At 41.9% G+C, this 22,804-nt stretch overlaps 1 protein-coding gene across 4 annotated transcripts in view; it reads right to left on the reverse strand.

Moving 5' to 3' along the window:
• The window catches only part of dlgap1a (discs, large (Drosophila) homolog-associated protein 1a), an 81,587-nt gene extending 63,386 nt beyond the window's left edge, over positions 1 to 18,201 (reverse strand). For 2 of the 4 annotated variants that reach the window (XM_058418854.1, XM_058418853.1), the window contains exon 1: positions 18,038 to 18,201. In XM_058418854.1, the coding sequence (XP_058274837.1) occupies positions 18,038 to 18,061 (24 nt within the window). In that variant the 5' untranslated portion in view covers positions 18,062 to 18,201. The remainder of the gene's footprint in view (positions 1 to 18,037) is intronic. The other 2 variants (XM_058418852.1, XM_058418851.1) reach the window with 1 other exon arrangement.
• Between the last annotated feature and the right edge of the window lie 4,603 nt (positions 18,202 to 22,804).

Here is a 22,804-nt window from a genome sequence, read left to right on the forward strand (position 1 = left end):
CTTGATTGTGAGCCTCAGGGGAATGAAAATGTTTTTGCTGTTTGCTCTGTCATTGTTCTAATCAGGTGGAAATTGCACTGTGTGCACGTGTGAGAGTGTGTGTGTGTGTGTGTGTGTGTGGCAGCTGTCGGCGTGCAGTGTGTCAGAACACACAGCTCACTTTTCACGCAGAAACACACTGTTGTTCCCGTGATGTCTTTATCACCTCTGATTGCTGTGTGTTGGATCAGGAGCTGAAATGTTGCTCCAGGCTCGTTTGACTATTTTTATTGTCTGTGATGAGAAACCGGGTCTGAAGCTGATTTATCCTGCGCTAACATCAGCGATGAGATGTGACATGACAGAGTGGGCGGGACGAGTGAGACAACAAGGTTAAGCAAACTTCTACTGTATGCAAATGAGAAACAAAGGGAACTGTGGTGAGATCCAATAGGAGCAAGAGACGGAGAAAGCTTTCACTTTCAGCCTAAATTATGAAACATTCTGTGTTTTAGGGCTCTGTATACTGTGCTCACGCCTCCTTCCTCCTCCATATACAAAGGCCACGCCTCCTTCCTCCTCTATATACAAAGGCCACGCCTCCTTTCTCCTCCATATACAGAGGCCACACCTCTTTCACTCAGATTGACATAAAGACCATGCTTCCTTCACTGAGACTGACATAAAGGCCACACCTCCTCCACTGAGACTGACAAAGGCCACGCCTCCTTCACTGAGATTGACACGAAGGCCACGCCTCCTTCACTGTGACTACTGACATAAAGGCCACACCTCTTTTTCTACACAGAGACCAGGTTTCCTTCATTGAGACTGACCTGGTGTGAAAGACACGGAAAAGTGCAGCCTTGGTCTCTCTCTCTCTCTCTCTCTCTCACACACACACACATATATATATATATACACAGAGAAACCCTCAGCAGATCCCTGAGGAGCGAATCTTCAGTAGTGGATCAATATGAGCATTATGAGGCAGGATTTTCCAGTCCATATGCTTAAAGCCATTGTGTGTTATTAACCTTTCTATAGGGATGTGTGTGTGTGTTTGTGTGTGTGTGTGTGTGGTGCATGATGTTAACTCTCAGGGATCAACAAGTCAGTGGATTCCTGTATAAACCTGAAGTGAACCAGACAACAATTTATTTTTTTATTTATAGAGCTTGAGAAAGCATGGGCTGAACTCAGAGATACTTCACACCAGATTTCTGCGTATGTGCTCACGTGTGAAACAGACACTATGACACTTTTACGACGGCTGATTAAAAACACAACGATGAAGAACGACCTTAAACGTTGACATTAAAAATAAACAGCAGAAATTTATTGCTAAATTTCAGAAGAGTACAGCTTTTTCAGCAGAGAAGAAAATTCTAATCTATTACTTTAAGATTTTTTTAGCACATTCTTTGGAAGTCAGTGAGATAAGTGTGTGTCTGTGTGTGTGTGTGTGTGTGTGTAAAGTGTGTGAGAGAGCGGTATAAACGCTGATCACCCATCAGCTCTCCTGTGGGAAATGTGATTTCAGCATCAAGCCCTCAGCCAGATGACTCGAGTCATGACGAGGTGAGAAACGGACTCGCTCTGGGGAGATACACCGAGCTGCTGCGAGGGCAAGAGAGAAAAAAATACATCAGCGCTTCAAGAGAGACTCAGGAGAGGAGGAATGAGAGGAACGAGAGCTGTGCTGCAGCTCACACATCATCTCTGCTCTCCTTTAAAGTCAGATTAGAATTTATTAGGTTTTAAATTTTTCATTCAGAGCATTTAGGAGGATTCCTTCATTTCAGGGCCGTCCAGGAACTCAAACACTGCTGAGGGTGCCAATACTTTAATCTGTAGAGGACATTCCACAGCTCAGCTAGCATGAGACCTGGGTTTAGTAGAGGAACCAAATTCACAACATTCTGACACCAAGTTCAGAACCAGGAGCACACTCAGAGAACCACAGGGGTCAACACACGGAGGAGATAACGAGTCTACCTGTACCTCAGACAAAAGACCAGAAATATCTGTGTGTGTGTGTGTGTGTGTGTGTGTGTGTGTGTGATAGCATGAACATTTAGCCTGTGCGACACTGAGAGACTAAATAAAGGCTGATAGAATAGTGAGAGTCTCTGAATGAGCTTTTATCTCCAGCAGTTTGGGATGATTAAGACAAGAACACACACACACACATACACATACATACACACACACACACACATATTATATATATATATATATATATATAGTGTATATATTCACACACACACACACATTTGCCCTACCGCTGAGAGATGGCACAGAGTGGGTGAGCAGACTGGCACCTCGTTGACGCCAGTCTCTCAGAACGCCTTCACACACACACACACACACACACACACACACACGGCTGGATCACCCTCAGTGTGGCCTCTCGTGTTGTATAAATGGCTGAGATTTTCTCATTGCAGCTCTGACATCACGTTGCCATGACAACCACAGAGGACCGAGTGTAATGTAAAGCAGCGACCAAGACAATTTTTTTTAATCACACACACACAGAAGTAGCTCTTACAAGAACTACTATACAAAAAAACCCTTCTTTTTATGCAGCATAAAGCTACAGAATGTTCTAGAAAGGTTCGACGCCTCCAAGAGCAAAGCAACAGGATTTCACTAAATAGAACACACCGGATTCTTCCTGTATTTACGCTAGTAGGTGTGATACGCCATGATTAACGCTAGTGTAACGCTGGGAAATGTGGCTGTGTCAAAACGCCTCGTTACTATACTGCACATGAAATAAAAAAACATCCACTAGAGCATAGCTACAAAGCTCTGACACTGGAGACTCCTTCCATTAATGTAAAGAACTCCATACAGGAAAAACTCCATATTAACTTCATGTGAAGGAGCCGTTCCTACAGAATCATTAACCCTTCACTTGCTGTTAAAGAAAAAAAAACTCAATACCTTCTAACCAATCAGAATCCAGAATTCAGTTCCGAACCCTATTTCCTGCTTTCTTCGCTAGTTCATTTCTACGTTAGCTCATCATTCAGATGCAAAATCTCCATAAACTGTAAATATTATGTCGGGGAACATTGGCTTATTTCACAAGCTGTTTAAAACATTTCCTCTCTCTCTCTCTCTCTCTCTCTCTCTCTCTCTCTCTCTCTCTCTCTCTAGTGCTCCATCTTCCCAAAATGAGCAATCACAGTCTGTCAGGGATTAGTGCCGATTACGTGTTCTGCATGGCTGATAACCGATTACATCATCCCCTCATCCCTGTCACACAAATATAATACTTTTATTGCAGCTTGTGAACATGGAGAAAAATACTGCTCCTTCACGTCTAAACACACGACACACGACCCGGAGCTGCGACGATGACGTGGACGTGTTGACCCTAGAGCTGTGAGCGAAACCCGGCAGGGAGCTTAACCCCTTACACACCCTCTGATGGAGCGTAAATGAGTGTGTGTGTGTGGTTCTAATTACATCTCATTGCATTACCATGTCACTGCTACTGTTTGTGTTTGCACCCATATTACATACTTAGAGGTCTGTGTGTGTGAGTGTGTGTGTCTCTACAAAGACCGAGATTTCATTGTACATGACCTTTAAGCTCACAGAGCACAAAGGCCATGCTGCCTTTCATATCACACGCCGCTCTGCCGAACACAGCCGCGCTTACCAACCGCATCTGATCTGCAATCTGACTCTCAGCGCCGGAACCAGATGGAACTGTGATCCCGACTCAAACCGCCTCGTCTCGACTAATCCCAGCACTTCACTGAAGCCTGCTCGGATCTGGATGGATCACGAGTACAAAAGACGAGCGCTCGAGTGTCCAAAAGAGTTAAACTCGACTTCCAGACAGATTCTGCTGATTCACTTTGAATAAAAGCATCTGCTACAAAAATAAATCAACCACCTGATGTGTGTGTATCGTGGGTTTAATTAGGAGTCTCACCACATTCATTCAAATAGAGCAAAACATGACAGACTCGCAAGATTTGACCCTAGATTTGAAATTTGGTCCTAAACTGATTCTATCTGATTCTGAACTGAATCAAATCAAATTGTAGAAAATATTGAACCGAATCATTAGAATCAAACCCGTATCCTATCATACATCACATCCTACAGCATCATAGCAGATATACTGATACTGAATAAACATTGCACTATACTGAATAACAGCAGACTCACTAAACATCGAATCGAATCGTATTGTATCAAACCGAATTAGTGGAAACGTCAAATATCGAATCATTTCATTATGAATCAAAATTGTATTGAATCCTTTTGTAGATGATTCACCTGTAGCGTCAATAATCGAATTACAGCTTTAAGAATTGCAAATGAAACAGATTCCGTGGCATGAATTGAGATTCAGACTCAGCAAATAAAGAATCATTTTCCAATGAATCAGAATCAAAATCATACCATAATGATACAGTGGCAACATTTAAATGTTATCAAATTAGAATCTGTTGGTGTGAACGTCTGAAGTTAGCAGGAACTTGCAGTGACAAAGAAATCTGAAGGCTTTGCTGAATTGTGTGAAAGATTCGGTTCCTCTCAGTATCTTGCTAGACCGATAAACAACCGTCAACACGTGACATAAACAAAAGACGCCACTGTGCTGCGAATATCTTCAATTCCAAAGCAATGACACATCCGCGGGGGTTTAAACTTTTTCAAAGGGCAATGCTGACTACATTAATAAATAAAAAAAAGAAAAAAAAAATGAAAAATAGATGCTCTGTTTGCTTTATTCTGTTCTGTTTCTCTTGCCAGCTGTGTACCAGCGGTTACTGGGGCAGGAAGGCGTAAATCCACCCCCACAGCTCCGTTTGAAAACACACACCGGTTCGATTTGCCTGATAAACGTCGCTAATTTGCAGCGTGAGTGTATTCTCTCCTATAACAGTAAAAGTAATATCGATTCCTTTTGACTCACATGTTGGACTTTTCTTCCTCCACAAGCTGCTTCTGAGCGCAACAGTGAAGTGCACTGAAACACTGAGGAGACATTTCACGCTTTTATAAATAAACATCACCAAAAAAAAGTTTTTTTCACCGAGTGAATCAGTCGGTGAATCAAACAGAAGTGTGTTTGTTTTGTTGAAAGCAATGACAGCATCTGAGGAACATCTACTGACGCTGCCGGCCGGATGTTAATAACTCTTTCACTTCATGCCACAATGATGCTAATGATGAGCTTCTGACTGTTGACCTTAGCTCACATCATTAATCTTGTAATAAATAAATCAGACAGCTCTGACCGGACAGTGTGTAACATCACGACTGAACACACTGCCAGCGTTGATCAAACCTTCCTTATTATTTTCTAGCCATAAAACAGCTACCGCTAGTTTCCAAACCTACTGAGGCATGAAACTACTGACCTTAAAACCTTCCTCTTAAATTCTCCTAAAGCAAATTGGAATCATAAGAAAGCTCCGCCGTCGGAAATTCCACCAAAGGTCAAACTAGCGTTAGCGTCGTGTATTGAATTACATCTGGGCTCAGCTGCATGCCATGATTACTTTTCCACTGAGGTATAAAAACGCTTCCGTCTCACACGTCCGCACCGAGCTGATGTTATTCGCAATTTTCCTACGTCACATGGCGCTTATTCTGCAGGGTTGAAATGTCTCGAAGGTCTCACTCCTTTTAGCACACAAACGCAGGCTAGCTAGAGTTCGCAATTTCTTCATGTTTTTCAGCTCACCGAGCTGCGTAACGCCACATGACCTTTTAGTTAGCGGTATAGGTAACCATGTGGCTGACTTTAGATAACGGGACGGTATCTATAGCAACCGCAGTTTAAACTGGAAACTGTTTACCTTTGCTAATCTGCAAAACACTAGAAACCGCTAAAGATCGTTTTTTTTTTTACTTCTTTTTAAACGCGATGCTTTAATAAAACACAAAAGCCTCATCAACCTTCACAAGAGCGTGCCTCTTCCTGTTTCCTGTAACTAACCAAATGTTTAACAAGGCTCTCATTTCCACTTCATAGATAATTACTATAAATTTTATTCCAGTCACGCTAGTTTTCAGCTCAAACCGGTGGCTCTCGGTTTAACTCGGCAATCGTCAGTAAATAAAACTCCTTCAATCTACTGACATGCTAATAATCTACACAGCTCTCACACTAATCTACTTTTTCTGCGCTACCTTGCTGTACCTTACACACGGCTAGTGTGTTACTGCGCTCCCTGATTGCTGCTAATATTTATAACACACTCAAAGGAGGAAATAAAACTAACACACAAAATACTTTATGTAAAGTCATGTCCCATGTGTTTTTCTAATGATCTGGAGATGTTATGTAAAAGCCTAGCTAGTAAACGTTCAGCATCGGGTTCTGTTTCAGATTATTGAGTGATTATTAGAACATTGTCAGGTCTTTGTTCCTCAATGGATTGACATTCCTAAAGACAGGCTAATTATGTAGCACAGAGCAAACTAAACTCTGTTTCTGAGGCACTTAGCATCCGTTTATGTCTGTTTTCTAGACAGATGCAGCGGAAATAAAACAGATAACTGATGCGAAAAACCATAACTGTAAACCATCATTAATCTTTAAATAAAAAACATAATGTTTTATGAAGCGTTTAATGCTAAATTCTGAGGAAAATTTGTTTAAAAAAGTTCATTTGATGATAAATATATCCCAGATCTATATCCCAGATAGAGATAACGGATGTAACGGATGTATATTTATAAATATTATGCGGATGTTCTTTGTACTCGTGTGTGTATCGATGTGTATTGACGCCAATCAGACGTCAATTACCATAAATTTACATATATCCACGCCCACTAAGCTCCTTAACTGAATAGGCTAAACGTGTGCTATTTCATTAATTTAATCAGTTAAAGGAAACGGCACTGCGCTGCTTTCTTTCATACTTCTCCTTCATTGCATGCTTTTTTTCCCCATCTACAGCCCTGACAGCTCAGAAGCGAGACCTGATGTTTCCAAACGTCTAAAGAAAGCTGGTAAGAGCAGACTCGCTCCCTACCTCCCACAAGGCAGTTAAACGGCCTGGTGTCAAATGACCTGCTTTCTTCCTTGAACCTTTAACAGACGGAGGGAATAAAGCGGGAAGAGAGAGAAAGAGCGAGAGAGAGAAAGAGAAATTGATAGAGTTTATTCTCTCCTGCTGCTGGATTCCCGCCGCAGGCGAACACTTTGCCTCGTTTCGTACTGCTGCTCAGCCCGAGCTGATTTGCAAACAAAAGGAGCCACTGATCATCCTCCACGTTTCGAGGGAGCCACAGGCATCAGACTGTGAGAGAGAGAGAGAGAGAGAGAGAGAGAGAGAGGCCCTCACCGGTTCTACTCACGTCTCAGTAGCGCTTTTTACACTTCCAGCTAGGTTTGTTATGGTGTCGCTGTTAGTCATGGCACACGGCCGGACGCTTGTATGTCTATTTCCGTGTATTCATTCATTTTTTTTCTTAATACGTCAGTGGTATCTGTCACTTCTGTGTACAGCTGCGACTCCTCGAACCCAATCTCACGGGACTCGCCCTTAATCACACCGCAGCAGCTACGATTCCTCAACTGACTGCACTGAAATCCTGCACACTCTTACCACCACTAGCATGTTTTTAACTTCATCATCCGCACGGAGAACACGGCATTGCTGATCACAGCTAAAAACAAACAACCTGCTATTTTTGGTTGAGCGGCTAACGGGGAGAAAATCAAAATGTCCTGATTACCTCAACGTTTAAGAACGTGTTTAGACGAGCCCTTTTACTATGCAAGCTAATTTCCGGCTCATGCTGGATAATGACGAAAGCAGAATGTAGTAAATTTATTTAATCGTTAAAAGATAACTGTTTATCTTATAATCTGACACGGATCTGAAAACACATGCTATCACTTTTCTGATTCAACTGGAATCTCGTACGGTAATAACGACCCATTTAACTTGAAAAGTGCTAAGGAACTGACTGATGGAATCAGGAATCGATTTTAGATTATGACAAGCAAACCCTAAGAATCAAATCAAACCAATAATAACATATAAAATATGTATTTAGCAAAAAATGTTAGCAAAGAATTTGCAACACACAAAAAGCCTCATCCCCAGGCTAGCATCCGTCATTGAGGTATACCACCTGAAGGAAATCTGTGCTACCAGCAACTTTCTGTGAAACCGTTTAATTACCTTAGAATATTACACTTCTGAGAACAAAATGGCCGACGTCCTTCAAGATGGATGATGCAGCAACAGTTCACTAAATAGAAACGCAAAGCTACATGATCAGTGGAGCAGGAACAAAAACTACAGCGAGAATAAAACACAGACAAAAAACCCCTGGGCTCCAGTTAGCATGAACACACCTGCATGAGGCTAATACGTGTCATTATGTTATGCTTTCACTGACCATTAGTCACATTAGCGGTCCTAATGGAGTTAAGCGTGTGTAAGCATTATGTATCTCGATTTCTAATCTTGAAAAACCAAATGCTCTAAAATGGGAAAAAATAAATAAAAACACAAGTTGCCACATGTTAGGCCATTGATCTTAAAGTAGAGAAGCCACAGCACGAGTCAGACAAATCAATCCGGCTTCATGGTAGCGCTTTCATTACCGACGGTGTCCACAAAAATAATGAGACCTTGCCTTTAAAAAGAAAATCATTACAGAAGCACACCTGCCGGCTAGCGGAGCCCACATACGGTGCGCCGAGTGAAAAGGTGCCGGATGTGCGCTCCATAACAGGCTTGTTTCTAAGCAACACTGCTGATCAACAGTGATTTCTGTGCTTATGGCATGGCTGTGTTTCAATTCCAGCACACACACACACACACACAGCTGCTGCTGTACATTATATATGTTATATTTATACATCACTTTAACTCTGTGTGTTTTGATAGAGCTGCTAATCAAATGTCTCCTAAAAACAGCTAACGGTCTCCGAGACGAAGCGTCCCTTGTTAACGAGCGTTGTAATGACCCCAGAGCTGTTTACAGACAACTTGAAAAACGTCAGACGACAGTTTGATCTTTAATCCCGTTACCGGTTAAAACAAGCCAGATGTTGCAGGTTTCTATGAAAGCTGGTTTCAGATAAAACTCGGTGTCGTGTTGAATCTTAGAGAATGATGACGATGATGAACGACAGGAAGGAGTGATGAAGATTATATGAAGTTTATTCTGAAGTTTCCTGCAGCAGTGCATCATGAAAAGTGTTCTACTCGGCTTGAAACACCACAGTTCCAGTTTTTTGATTCACTTTTTGATAGAAGGTGTTTCTATTCGTGTGAAACGTCCATAAAAGGAGTTCCTGTTCGTCGTTCCCTCACCAGCCTCAGCTTTTTTACATCTCAGCAGATGAACCGATTACATTCTGGATTTCAGCCCAACAGGATCAAAGTCATGGCAAGGTCAAACATCCGAACTAGTTTATCTTCCTCTCTGAAGTCTATTCTAATGATATTTCTGGAATATAAATAATTAATAATTACGTTTAGACAGACTTCTGACTGTTTCAAAGCACTGACACTGGAGACTCCTTCCACATCTTACACCTCTGTTAAATTAGAAAACCCTGTATGGCCATGAAAATGAGTGGTTACTATAGAAACGATATGAAATATAGACCCGCGGTTTGTTTGGACCAATCCGTGTCAATAATGCGGCAGTGTTCCTTTTATTTTACAGAAAGGATGCTACACCTTCACTCCGATCAGCTCAGATTTCTCTTTGTAGGTAAAATTTATTCTCTCTAGTATCAGTTATCAGTATTAATAATTTTAGAATTATGAAAAACTTTATAGAATCGTTAACGTGATTCCATACCGAATGACACACAGCAGTTTAAGTCACGTTGATATCTTACAGGCATTGTGTAAACGGTGAGAATGAAACACTTCTGAAGCTTCGCACCACCTTCACGATCCTTCATTTACAGTTGGAGAAGGCGTGAAGAAACATCTGGCGAGCTTTAATATTAGACAATAGCGTCAAACTTTCCAGCTCCGGATGACTGAAGATGTTCCACACACAGGAGTCTGAGGAGACCGAGTGTACGCTGTAGAGCTGCAGGTGTGTCCACAATGCCATTTTTGACCTACATCTGACCTGCGTGTGGATCAAACAGGGTCTGGAGCTCAGAGAGCCACTCAGGGAGGTCTGGGAGTGGATCGGATAGCTCTCAGGTGGAGGTGAACGCTGTTGATAAGCAGGATGGTGATCTCAGTGTGAATTTCACTCCAGTGTCATTTTGCAGCATCCGAAATGTTTGTATATGTAGGGATGCGATAACTGTGTGTGTGTGTGTGTGTGTGTGTGTGTGTTAATACAGCTACTAGCAGTGGATATGTGAATGTCATCACACTTTTGGAAGAATCGAGCCAAAGAGATTTTGTCGAATCCTGAGCAGATAACCTTGATGATATCTGTACAACCTTATAAAATATTTATGGTTCAAAATTCTTTTTAAATTTTAATAAAATACTAATACTGATAATATAGTCTTTTTTCATGAGCTATGTCTTTTATAAAGGAGCAATGAGAAGTTCTCCCAGACTAGAGAGAGCCCAAAGAGGATCTGCTGGTCCACTGGTGTGTGGAAGGTCAAAATATATACTCCAAAAATCTAAAATCTAATCTAAAATATGACGAGCCGTCATTACGAGAAGAGCATCAGGAGTTAGTGGCTTTATGACAGAATTGGACATAAAGTACCTGCTGGACACAGAGTTATCTGTTTACTTGGCTTTCATATTAACTTTAATTCGTGAGTAAGCTAGAGAGTAAATTACAGCAAAGAACTAAAAAAATGAAGCCAATTATCCTGTAACCAGGAGAAAGTCTCAGATTTTGTCCAGTTGAATTACTGATCCAAGTTCTGATACTGGCATCTGACTTCAAACTTTCTCTAGAGGCTCTGGTGCATTTCTTTAATAAACACGGCCAAGATCAGATCCGCCCACTTTCACTGAAGATGCGACTGACAGAGATGGAGCTCTGAGATGTTCCTGTAGCACGACTTCCTGCTTCAAACAACTCAGATGACTGGAGATTGTTGTGTTCAATCCACCGACTAGATCTACTTTAGCTCTGAGAGATATTTTGTGGTATTCTTTTCTCACTGGATAGAATACGCTCACAACTTTAAAGCTTCTGAAGATTCTAGAAAAGATTTCATATGGAAACCTCGCCAGGTCTGGTGTATTCTCTCATCACCGAATGCTTTGAATTGAGAGGGAGCCATAAATTGCGTAACACACGCACTACTTGACAGTCTTCTCCGACTCCTTCATCATTATCATCATCATCATCATCATTTTCTTCTTCTTCTTGTGTACAGTCAGTCCTGACACACAGAGCACTAGTGTGATTCACGGCTCGTTTTGTGACGCAATGCCCCTGCTATACCGAGAGCAGCGCTTTTTTCTTTTTTTCCCCTGTGAATCATCCTCCCACCTTGTGGAGCATAAATACCACCTGTTCAGAGTGCAAAAACTCGCCGAGACACGGACCGAACACTGTACAGAAACCTTCATTAGCATGCAGACCCCCCACCTCCTCCAGCTGCAGCTGAAATGCATATTAACGCTATTTTTAGCGCAGTGGGGGAAGCTCAAGAAAGAAGCTTCAGAGTCAAACAATCTAAAGTGGTCTGGAAATTGATTCACCAACAGAGAATAGGATTTTGATATAATTCGACATCAGGGATACATACACTGATCAGGCATAACATTATGACCACCTGCCTAATATTGTGTTGGTCCCCGTTTTGTCACCAAAACAGCCACTGCACTGTGTATTCTGACCCCTTTCTATCAGAACCAGCATTAACTTCTTCAGCAATTTGAGCAACAGCAGCTCGTTTGTTGGATCGAAGGAGAAGAAGGGGGAGAAGAAGGAGAAGGAAGAGAAGGAGAAGGAGGAGAAGAAGGAGACAAAGAAGAAGGAGAAGTAGAAGAAGGAGAAGAAGAAGACCAACTTTCTCCAGATTTGAAGAAGATCTGAAGAACATGTGAAGTCTTTCTTTCTCTACAGTATTACAATATACAATATAACTGTTCGTTCTTCGAGATGCTCCCATGAGCACACTTGGCAGCAATCGATCCTCATGGTCATTGTGAGTCCGGTGCTGTTCATTAGTTCATTATGGAGAGTTTAATGCACTCTGATGAGGTCATAACATGCCATAAAGCGAAACCTCCCTGTGCCATGTGAGAATAATTTACCCTGAAAGTGTGTCAGCTCAGCTGAATCATACCAAAGGAGCTGATCAAATTGAAAGTCATACAGCATTATGGCAATCAGGTTGACGCATTATGTCGTCTCTCACATCTGCACACACACACACACACACACACACACACACACACACACACTTCATCCTCTGCCCTTCCTCCACCATCAATCTGTACTATCATATAATAAACCCCTTCATATTTGCAAGACTAAATAGTTTTCTACATTTTTTTTTAATTCACTTTATTTTGAGTCACTGCGTAAAAAGTTGCAAGGACGTCACGGTCGCAGGACGCGAGTCACCCTCAGGCGTATTATTTTAATCTGATTATTGTCTTAATTGAGCTTTATGCCGCTAACAAGATTATTTCCAAATAAAGCAGCTCTCTAGCCAGTGTTTGTTCAGATGAAGCTCCAGCAGACCTGATAGAAACCTCTGAAACTTAATGCCATGTTGCTCTGTAGCTCTGCCCTGACACACTGCAGTCCACCTGTTGCTCTGACACAAAGTATTGGCACCCCTCTTACCCTCTTAGTTCTGAGAAACGTGAAGATCTATATGATGAGCAGATAGGATCCACAGCGCTGCTTTAATACTGACGTAGCTGCAGCTGTGATGATCCATGAGCCAAAAGTCTCCAACAAACAACCGTACTGTGGTCATAAACATCACCCTGATGAAGACTAATGTCTGGAATTAAACGCTGGGTGTGTAATAAAATGCTTTAAGTATTTATTACAGTGTCGAACATATACTCTGACTCTAATAATACTAATATTAATACTAACAATTACAATATTAAAAGTAATACAGAATCATATTATAATCATTTATTAGGTTTTCAAAACTGATGAATAATTACTTTATAAAAGTTATTTTTTCAGCATTAGCTCTGTCGTTACCTTTTATCATCCTCACTCAGAAATATATTTTATTTAAGCCAGAAGTGAAGCCGAATTTCCTCCAAACTGCTTCCTGTTCGCTACAGACGCTCACTACGCAGCGTATAACCGACTCTAATGAGGTAAAATGAAGCACATTTCTTGTCGTTAAAGAGTTCCTCGAATAAAACTGAAAGGACTTTTATAAAACTACTCTTACAAGCACAGTTTATTTAAAAGGGCCATAAACGCCACTGCTGCTGGATGAGTTGGAAACAAGGATTAGGGACGGAGACGGAGTCTGGTCTGAGAGCGTGAGGACTCTGGTCAACGTGAGGACTCTGGTCAACGTGAGGAATCTGGTCAACGTGAGGAATCTGGTCAGCGCGAGGAATCTGGTCAGCGCGAGGAATCTGGTCAGCGCGAGGAATCTGGTCAGCGCGAGGAATCTGGTCAGCGCGAGGAATCTGGTAAGCATGAGGAATCTGGGAAGCGAGAGGAATCTGGGAGGTGTGAGGAATCTGGTAAGTGTGAGGAATCTGGTAAGCGTGAGGAATCTGGTAAGCGTGAGGAATCTGGTGAGTGTGAGGAATCTGGTCAGCATGAGGACTGGTCAGCGTGAGGAATCTGGTAAGCGTGAGGAATCTGGGAAGCACGAGGAATCTGGGAAGCACGAGGAATCTGGGAGGTGTGAGGAATCTGGTAAGCGTGAGGAATCTGGTAAGCGTGAGGAATCTGGTGAGTGTGAGGAATCTGGTCAGCATGAGGACTGGTCAGCGTGAGGAATCTGGTAAGCGTGAGGAATCTGGGAAGCACGAGGAATCTGGGAAGCACGAGGAATCTGGGAGGTGTGAGGAATCTGGTAAGCGTGAGGAATCTGGTAAGCGTGAGGAATCTGGTAAGCGTGAGGAATCTGGTGAGTGTGAGGAATCTGGTCAGCATGAGGACTGGTCAGCGTGAGGAATCTGGTAAGCGTGAGGAATCTGGTAAGCACGAGGAATCTGGGAAGCACGAGGAAGTAAGCATGAGGAATCTGATCAGCGTGAGGAATCTGATCAGCGTGAGGAATCTGATCAGCGTGAGGAATATGATCAGCGTGAGGAATCTGGTCAGCGTGAGGAAGTAAGCATGAGGAATCTGGTAAGCGTGAGGAATCTGGTAAGCATGAGGAATCTGGGAGGCGTGAGGAATCTGGTAAGTGTGAGGAATCTGGTCAGCGTGAGGAATCTGGTAAGCGCGAGGAATCTGGTAAGCGCGAGGAATCTGGTCAGCGCGAGGAAGTAAGCATGAGGAATCTGGTAAGCGTGAGGAATCTGATCAGCGTGAGGAATCTGGTCAGCGTGAGGAATCTGGTCAGCGTGAGGAATCTGGTCAGCGCGAGGAAGTAAGCATGAGGAATCTGGTAAGTGTGAGGAATCTGGTCAGCGTGAGGAATCTGGTCAGCGCGAGGAAGTAAGCATGAGGAATCTGGTCAGCGTGAGGAATCTGGTCAGCGCGAGGAAGTAAGCATGAGGAATCTGGTCAGCGTGAGGAATCTGGTCAGCGTGAGGAATCTGGTCAGTGTGAGGAAGTAAGTGTGAGGAATCTGGTAAGCGTGAGGAAGTAAGCGTGAGGAATCTGGTCAGTGTGAGGAATCTGGTCAGCATGAGGAAGTAAGTGTGAGGAATCTGGTAAACGTGAGGAAGTAAGCGTGAGGAATCTGGTCAGCGTGAGGAATCTGGTCAGCGTGAGGAAGTAAGTGTGAGGAATCTGGTAAGCGTGAGGAAGTAAGCGTGAGGACTCTGGTCAGTGTGAGGAATCTGGTCAGCATGAGGAATCTGGTCAGCGTGAGGAATCTGGTCAGCGTGAGGAATCTGGTCAGCGTGAGGAATCTGGTAAATGTGAGGAATAGCGTAGCTTCAGTCCCAGGATCGTTTGGGTGGAGATGGCATGTATCGTTTAAACGGCAGGACTGTTTTACAGCTCAGGTCTTTGCTTCTTATTTTAATGAGCCATATTTAAATCATACCACTCTGAGATTCATGCTGCTTTCATTTTCTTTTAAGTACCTGGGAAAAGAAGAAAAAAATTAAAGCACCAAGGAAAAGTCTCTCTCTCTCTCTCTCTCTCTCTCTCTCTCTATCTTGGGCTCTGTGTGTCTGTCTTACTCTCTCTGTCTTGCTCCCTCCTGGTCTCTGACTGTTGGTCTCTCTGTCTCTTGGTATCTGTCTGTCTGTCTATCTGCCTGTCTCACTCTCTCTCTTTGCCAGACTGTCTGTCCCTCTCTCTGCTGACTTCTCTTTTCGAGCTATCTGTCTTCTGGTATCTCTTTGTCTGTCTGTCTCTCTCTCCCTTTTTTGTGTGTGAGTGTCTTTCTCTCTCTGCCTCCTACTGTCTCTCTGTGTGTGTCTCTCTGCCTCTGACTCATCTCCTTTCCCTGTCTGTCTTTCATTGCCTGCCTTTTTCTCTCTAGCTCTTGGTACCTGTCTGTCTGTCTGTCTGTTTGTCTGTCTGTCTCACATCTACAAAAAAATTTCCGCAGCCCAAAACACACAGTATGTTTGATTCACTTCCTGTAGGTGAGTCGATTCAGAGTCAAAACGCTTCTCAATTCATTCGAGTTCAGTTGGAATAAAATGGACAGAACCTCACTCTGGTGCTCCTGGATTCGTTTTTTTTGTCTGAGAAAGCATCGAGCTCGATAGTTTGTACATACAGAATGACAGAATAGCAAAATAAACCATAAACCAGTTGAACTGTTGTGATACAACACGTGATGTATGACAATATTAGCACAAAGCGCTAAGAGTCTTTTTTAATGATACTCTAATGAATCTAATTATACAGTACATCTCCTCTCTCTCTCTCTCTCTCCCTCTCTCTCTCCCTTTCTCTCTCTCCTGTCACCTTTCCTCACATCACCCACCAGCAGTCAGCTATATGAAGGCTTCCTGACTGAAGCCTGGAAGATTACACCACGTTTCCTCTGCAGCTGTTGTTAAACGCATCAATAATCACTGCACCATCCGGTCGTTTACTTCCATCTTTATTTCAGCAAAGTGAGATGAGAATAAAACACAATTCTGTTCGTTTTAAAGAAATCCGAAAGGTCTTCTTTAACCATGACACTGTTAGCTACCAGTTTATACAAATCAACACCATCCCACAGCGGCGTCTCTTTGGTCAGCTCTCAAACGTCTCAAACAGACGTGGTTTATGTCACTGTGCTTTCTAAAAACACTGAGAGAAGGACAGAGTTACAGATAGAAAACAATAACTGTGTAACTTTCATCCTCAGAGCATAATCCATCACTCTGGCACTAAACTCCGGATGGAGGCGTGGCCTAACGTTTGATTGGATGGTGAGATTTGTGCTTAAAGTAAATTCTGAGCCAAATTCCAGCTTCCTGTGTCCTTATTCGTGAAGCACACGAGGAAGAACTGACATTCACGTTGCCTGTTTTCTGCACAAGCTGATTTCCGGATCCCTCTGAGTGATGACGTGATGAACTTACAGGATCTACGTCTTATACTCTGACGAGGAGAACACACGTTACCAAACAGTCTGATGCGGAACTCAGCTGAGGATTTATCAGGATAAGGTACGGCGTGACACGTAATAATCACAGCCTAAAACTGGCTCAGACGTGCAGATGGAACGGCACACAACTTGTAGCTTTAAGCTTCAATTATCTGTTATTCTGTACCTTTTATTTTGCCTGAAACATTCCTCCTCTCTCAGGTTCCTGTTCTGGAGAATCACATGTTCTCCACATCCAGGATTTCTCCTGGTTCTCTGGTTTCCTCCCATCTCAAAAACCATACCCGCTTCTCTAAACTGCCCCATGTGTGAATACGTGTGTACAATGGACACACGTCCATCCCCTATCTCACTCAGCTTGTGTTCCTGCCTCACTCCCAGTGTTCCCAGGATCAACTCCGGATCCATGGAGACCCTGACCAGGATAAAGCACATGCTGAAGGTGAATAAAGCTTCCAAAAACGAGCAAAAGGAAGCTTCTCTCGTTTTGGGAGGTCATGGTAGGGTTTGAGAGGAAGTGGACATAATTATCTTAGAGAAAATAAAAGAGAAAAAGCACAGTCAATAAAACAAAGATTGGAGAAAAAGCCATTTCTGTGAGTCGAATCAATACGAGCTAGTGGCGTTTGTTGGTGTTTCACCTCATAACACAGAGAGACCCGAGAGGCCAGAGACAGCAGCAGGGATGTGAAACAGGTTGTGATGAGATACATAAACTAATCAACACACAATATACATATGTAATAATAACAATAAGTCAGACTGAAGAACCCGAGTGTTTAGATGGTTTACACACCGCCTGAGCAAATCCACAGCATTAATTAAGAGACTGAACGTGTGTGTGTGTGTGTGTGTGTTGCAATTTGATCAGATTTAAAAATGAAGAAGGCGAGTGTCGACTGATTAAAGCTCAAAAGCAGACTGCAGCATTTACACTCATCTCTATTTTTGGTCTGTCTTTAAGTTCCTGAGACGCAGAAAAATGCTGTCTGATGCACAATGAAGTGGAAAAGATCGGATTCTCTGGATAGATGAATCGGATCTCGGAGCATCTTTCTGTGCTGTTGCGCAAGAGCCTCCGCTCACTTCACCAGGCGAATCCGATCCCTAAATGCGCACTTAGGAATCTCTGACATTCCCAAATCCTTTGGCGCAACACGTCACGCCATTCCTTTACATCACATCCCTTTCCATCCATTCCCGTTTAAAAGCCTGCTGCCATTTCAGCACGCATCCTCGAATCCCGAACCATTCTCCATCCACCGAGCGAGCCGGACACTGCGGACTCCCCGCAATCCCCGAGCCTCGTAAACACGCACGCAGGAGGAAAACGCAACGTCGCGCGCGCGCTCACACAAATTCCCCGCACACACCGGACTCTAATAAAGCTGCATAAAGCCATCAAAAATCAGCGAGGTTTCATCTTACCTGGTGTTCTTTATTAATCACCATTCATGATCCTGCAGAGCTGATGGATGAGGATCAGAGAGAGAGAGAGAGAGAGAGAGAGAGAGAGAGAGGACCGCGCTGGATGAAGGAGAGCTGATTGAGACGCAGAAACAGAGCGGGTTCCTACACCTACACTTACTCTCTCTCTCTCTCACACACACACACACACACACACACACACACACACACACTTGACAGCGACGCTCTAATTCGGGGTGCGTCTCAAATCGAACACTGCTCCCTCGCTTGCGTCTGTAAGCTTACTTATTTATTTTTCTTTTATTCTTTATTTTCTTTCTTTCTTTTATTTATATTCATTTTCTTTTTTCTATTTTCTTTCTTTTTTTTTAATTATTTATGTTTTGCTTGCGTCTGTAAGCGACTTCTAGTGCGGAACTTCTCCAGCTGGCTCTCTGGCGCCTCATTGGCTAGAATATGTCACGTGATTACTCACTGACGTGGACATTATATATCTAATGTCTATAGAGATCATTTACATATGAGCGGACAGTATACGCTTCATGTTCACACAACAATGTTTGTGTCAAGTGCCTCGTGATTGTGGGCGTGTCCTGTGCAGTGGTTTTGTTTTTTAAGCACGAATTTAAGAATTTACAAGAAATTCTTATAGACAAAATATTTATCCTGCAGTTCATCAGCGGGTTAAATAAATAACGCACACATGAAATAACACACCAGTCGAGGTGAAATGATCGGATGTCATTGATTTTGTGCTCGGATTTATTCTAGCGTCATTCTCAGATTAGATTAGCAAACCACGCTAGCTGTACGGGCTATGTACACTCACCGGAGGCACAGCTAGCTTAATTCCAAGGTTTATTTTTTATTTGTAACGTCTCTACACGTTATTAATAAGCATTTTGATATTATACGATAAAATGAAACCGTTGTTATTCTTTCATTTTATTTCTTTTTTTTGCTATATATTTACATTTTTATTTTAAGAAATGATGCTACATTATATATTAAATGGTGAAATACAACAGATTTATTCACTTCATTAGGTATATCAATCAGTCCATTATATCCATTGTCTTTCTTAAAGTGTTAGCAAAGCGAGCGCTGCAGCAGGTTAGCATTCCCTGGCTATTTTTCTCAGGTGTCTTTGAGTGACCAGATCAGTCAGGGAGCTCGTGCGTCCAGTGAAATCTGCAGGACATTCTCAAATAATGAAAATTCCATCACATCTGAACGGTTTGTAGACAGAACGCACTAGAAAATGGCCGAATCTCCAGCTAGCTCTCAGAGCACGGAAGTAGCCGTCGATTTGAGACGCACCCCTGATCTCAGCTCAGGCTGGACTCCTGGAAAATCCGGAGAGGAGTCTGAGCGGAACTGAACTGAACTGAAATGAGGTGTGATTTGAAATAATGAACGGCTTTCGAGCTTGAAGTGGTGAATAAACTGAAAGAGCTGGAAGCTTGAGAGATAAAGAGGATAAAGAGATGAAAGAATTTACACAGAATTTAGGAAATCAAAGGCAAGAGAGAATAAAAAGCACTGTTTTTGGCATTAAAATCGGCTCGTTTAAGACTTGTGGTCAACAACAGCGTGTACAACTGATGACCCTAAGAGTAAAGATTCACATTTAACCATTTAATAATCTGATCAATCATTTTATTAAGAATATCATGTTAAAAATACCTTAAAATACTATTTCATCAACAATTATGGCTTCTTTCTTTCTTTCTTTCAGCAGCAGCTCTAACAGAAGCGCAGGTTTATATTAACACATTGGTTTTAATGCCTTGTCGTTTCTATAGCAACAGCTGATTCACATGCACGCACACAGCAGACTCACTGATAACAAACTGTGTTGATTTCACATTTATATTTATTTATTTCTATTGTTAAATTTTAAGTTAAATGGCTTAGACAAACCTGGATATAATAATAAATATATTTTGCGTTCATCTTTTCCACTTGATGCTGAGGCTCAGAAGAGAAATGCATTATGGGATGTAAAAGTCAGCTCCATTCCCTCCTTTGTGCTGCTGATTTCCAGTGCACTTTGCTCTGATTGAACCCTGAACAAGTCACTTTATCATCTGAGGTCACTAAAACGCAGAAAAAACAAAGACGTGAAAGGTCTCCGAGTCAGAGAGGAGGCCTCGGTCAAGCTGCTGTTCATTCAGATCCTTCAGATTCATCTGCAGCTAATGAAGTAAAATAAGTTTGTGTTTCGTTATTTTTCTGTCTTACGTTCAAACTCTTAGTTTGAGTTACTGAGCTAAATGTTGTTTTTTAAGGACATGCAGAGGTTTGCATGATGGTGAAGTGGGAGCTGTAGACTTCTGGCATGAGTCTGGTTCATGTCTTAGCCTTAAAACTTCAGGAGCAAAGGAAAGCAGCACAGAAGATGACCTCACTGATCGATGGAGTAAATCTGAGTTAAAGAAATCATCCTGTATTTTAGTTTTCTGGCTCGTGGTACAGCAGGTTGAGGCGCTGCCTCACAGCTCCAGGGTCCCAAGTTTGATCCTGAGTTCAGGTTTTACTGTTTGGAGTTCTCCATGACACGGGTTTCCTCATGGGTTCTCCAGTTTCCTTCCATATCCCAAAAACATACCTGGTGACTCAAATCTGGCCCCACTGTAAATGTGTGTAGCGTCCTATCCCCAGTTACATCTTGCTTCACACCCAGTATAGACTGCTGATCCACACCTTTATCCTGAGAGACTTTATACATAAGATAAGATAAGATAAGATAAGATAAGATAAGATAAGATAAGATAAACCTTTATTCGTCCAACAGTGGGGAAATTTCCATGTTACAGCACCAAGAATAAAAGAAAAAATATGCAAATATGAAGCAGAGATTAAGAAATCTGCACATTTGAGGGTTTAAGGGCCTTGCTCAAGGACTGGTAGCTCGGTGGTGATGGGATTTTAATTCACAACTCAAGAAGATGAATGAGTGCGCTTATTTTTATATAAAAATATGGGTGCAGTTTTAGGTTTTGGCCACAAGGTGGCAGCAAAGTGACGCTGGCGCTGGTGGAGATGAGACAGGTGAAGGCCACGCCCCCACAACCTGCCACGCGCTATTCATGCCAACAAAATTTCATCAGAAATAATAATAATTGTTGCAATTAAATTGTAAGGTCAATCACAATAAAATAAAAACCATAAATAAATTTTTAAATTAAGAATAAAAGGCATGGCGTGTTGTTTGTGGTTGTTGTGGACTGGTAAGGACAAAGGCTGATCAAAAGGACAAAAGGGATATAAGGTCATAGTCCAGTACAAGCTCGCGCAAAGTCCCACAGATAACTGCCCAGCGGGCACACTGATATCAATTTGATGTCAAATATTAGTCAAGACTTGATCAAGATGCTGTATAACATTATTTTAAATTCAGTTTGGAAGGCAATTTCTTCCAGTGATAATTGTTTTAAAACAGGAAGTTAATCCTACACTGAAATTGGTTTATTATATATGTAGGCCAAAATGTTTGACGTTCAATTTACATCAAATCAGTGTCATGTTTTAGACGTGAAATTGATGTCATATTGACATCACACTGACATCAATAATTCAGCTGTTTAGCACTTTTTTCTTAAGGCCTCATCATTTGGCATCTGCTGACTTTCCCGTTAATCTCAGTAATTTAAAAAACAACAACAAAAATATTTCGGAATGGTTATTATTTTTTTATTTTTAATGATACCATAATGCTGTGTAATTACAATACTGAAATTACTATATTTTTTTGTAATAATGTATTGCCAGTTAATTTATTTACAGTAAATATTTATTTATTTTTATAATTCCCTGGAATTATTCCTTTTCGCGTTGACAAATGCTTTCTCTGCAGTTCACCGCCACACCTGTAGATGGCGCAGGGGCGACGAGATCCAATTGAAGACTCCAGAATCAATCCAAACCCTTCCCATTCTCGTTAACGTGAACGTTTATCATGTAGGTAAATGTGTTGACAACTCATAAAAATGTAGAATATAAATTATTTTGGGCAAATTTTAAACGTTTTAATGAAATATGACTCTGTGCAAGGACGTTTGGTACTTTTTGTCTCTTTGTGCTATTTCCAAAGTTTTTATATCCTGTATTAGTTTAGCTTGCTGTGGCTTATGTGAACAGAATCGTTTTAATCTTACCTTTTGTGTTCAGACTAACGGGCAGCAGGGTGGCTTAGTGGTTATCGCTGTTGTCTCACAGCAAGAAGGTTCGAATCCCGGGTTCGACATGTATATTATGTTGGTTGGTAATTCTAAATTGGCCATAAAAGTGAGTGTGTAGTTGTCTGTCTGTGTGACCCTGTGATGGACGGGCAGGGTGGGATAGACTCCAGCAGACTCCTGTGACCCTAATTAGGAATAAAGCTGGTATAGACAATGGGTGTGTTCGGACTAAGAAAGTGTACAAACACCTGATAAATAAAATATTTCTTACTTTAGTTGCTTTTGTGTCATTATTTTGGTGTTCAAAATAAGACGTCAATATGTGGATAAGACGTCAATTTGATTTGCATTTTGACTTGTTTTTTGGCGTATTTTGGACATAAATTTGACATTTTTTTGGCATCAATCTGATGTCATTTCGACATCAAATTGCCCACTGGGTGACAACAACCTTTTACCGCGATTTTACGCAATTATCCCTCATCATCATCATGCCGTTATTTTGAACAGAACGTTTCGAACTATTATAATATAACAATAAACAGAATCATAAAAAAGTTCATGTAACCTGTATTTAGAGTTA

Source organism: Hemibagrus wyckioides, linkage group LG20 (genome assembly GCF_019097595.1).
Source record: "Hemibagrus wyckioides isolate EC202008001 linkage group LG20, SWU_Hwy_1.0, whole genome shotgun sequence".
NCBI classification, from domain to species: domain Eukaryota; kingdom Metazoa; phylum Chordata; class Actinopteri; order Siluriformes; family Bagridae; genus Hemibagrus; species Hemibagrus wyckioides.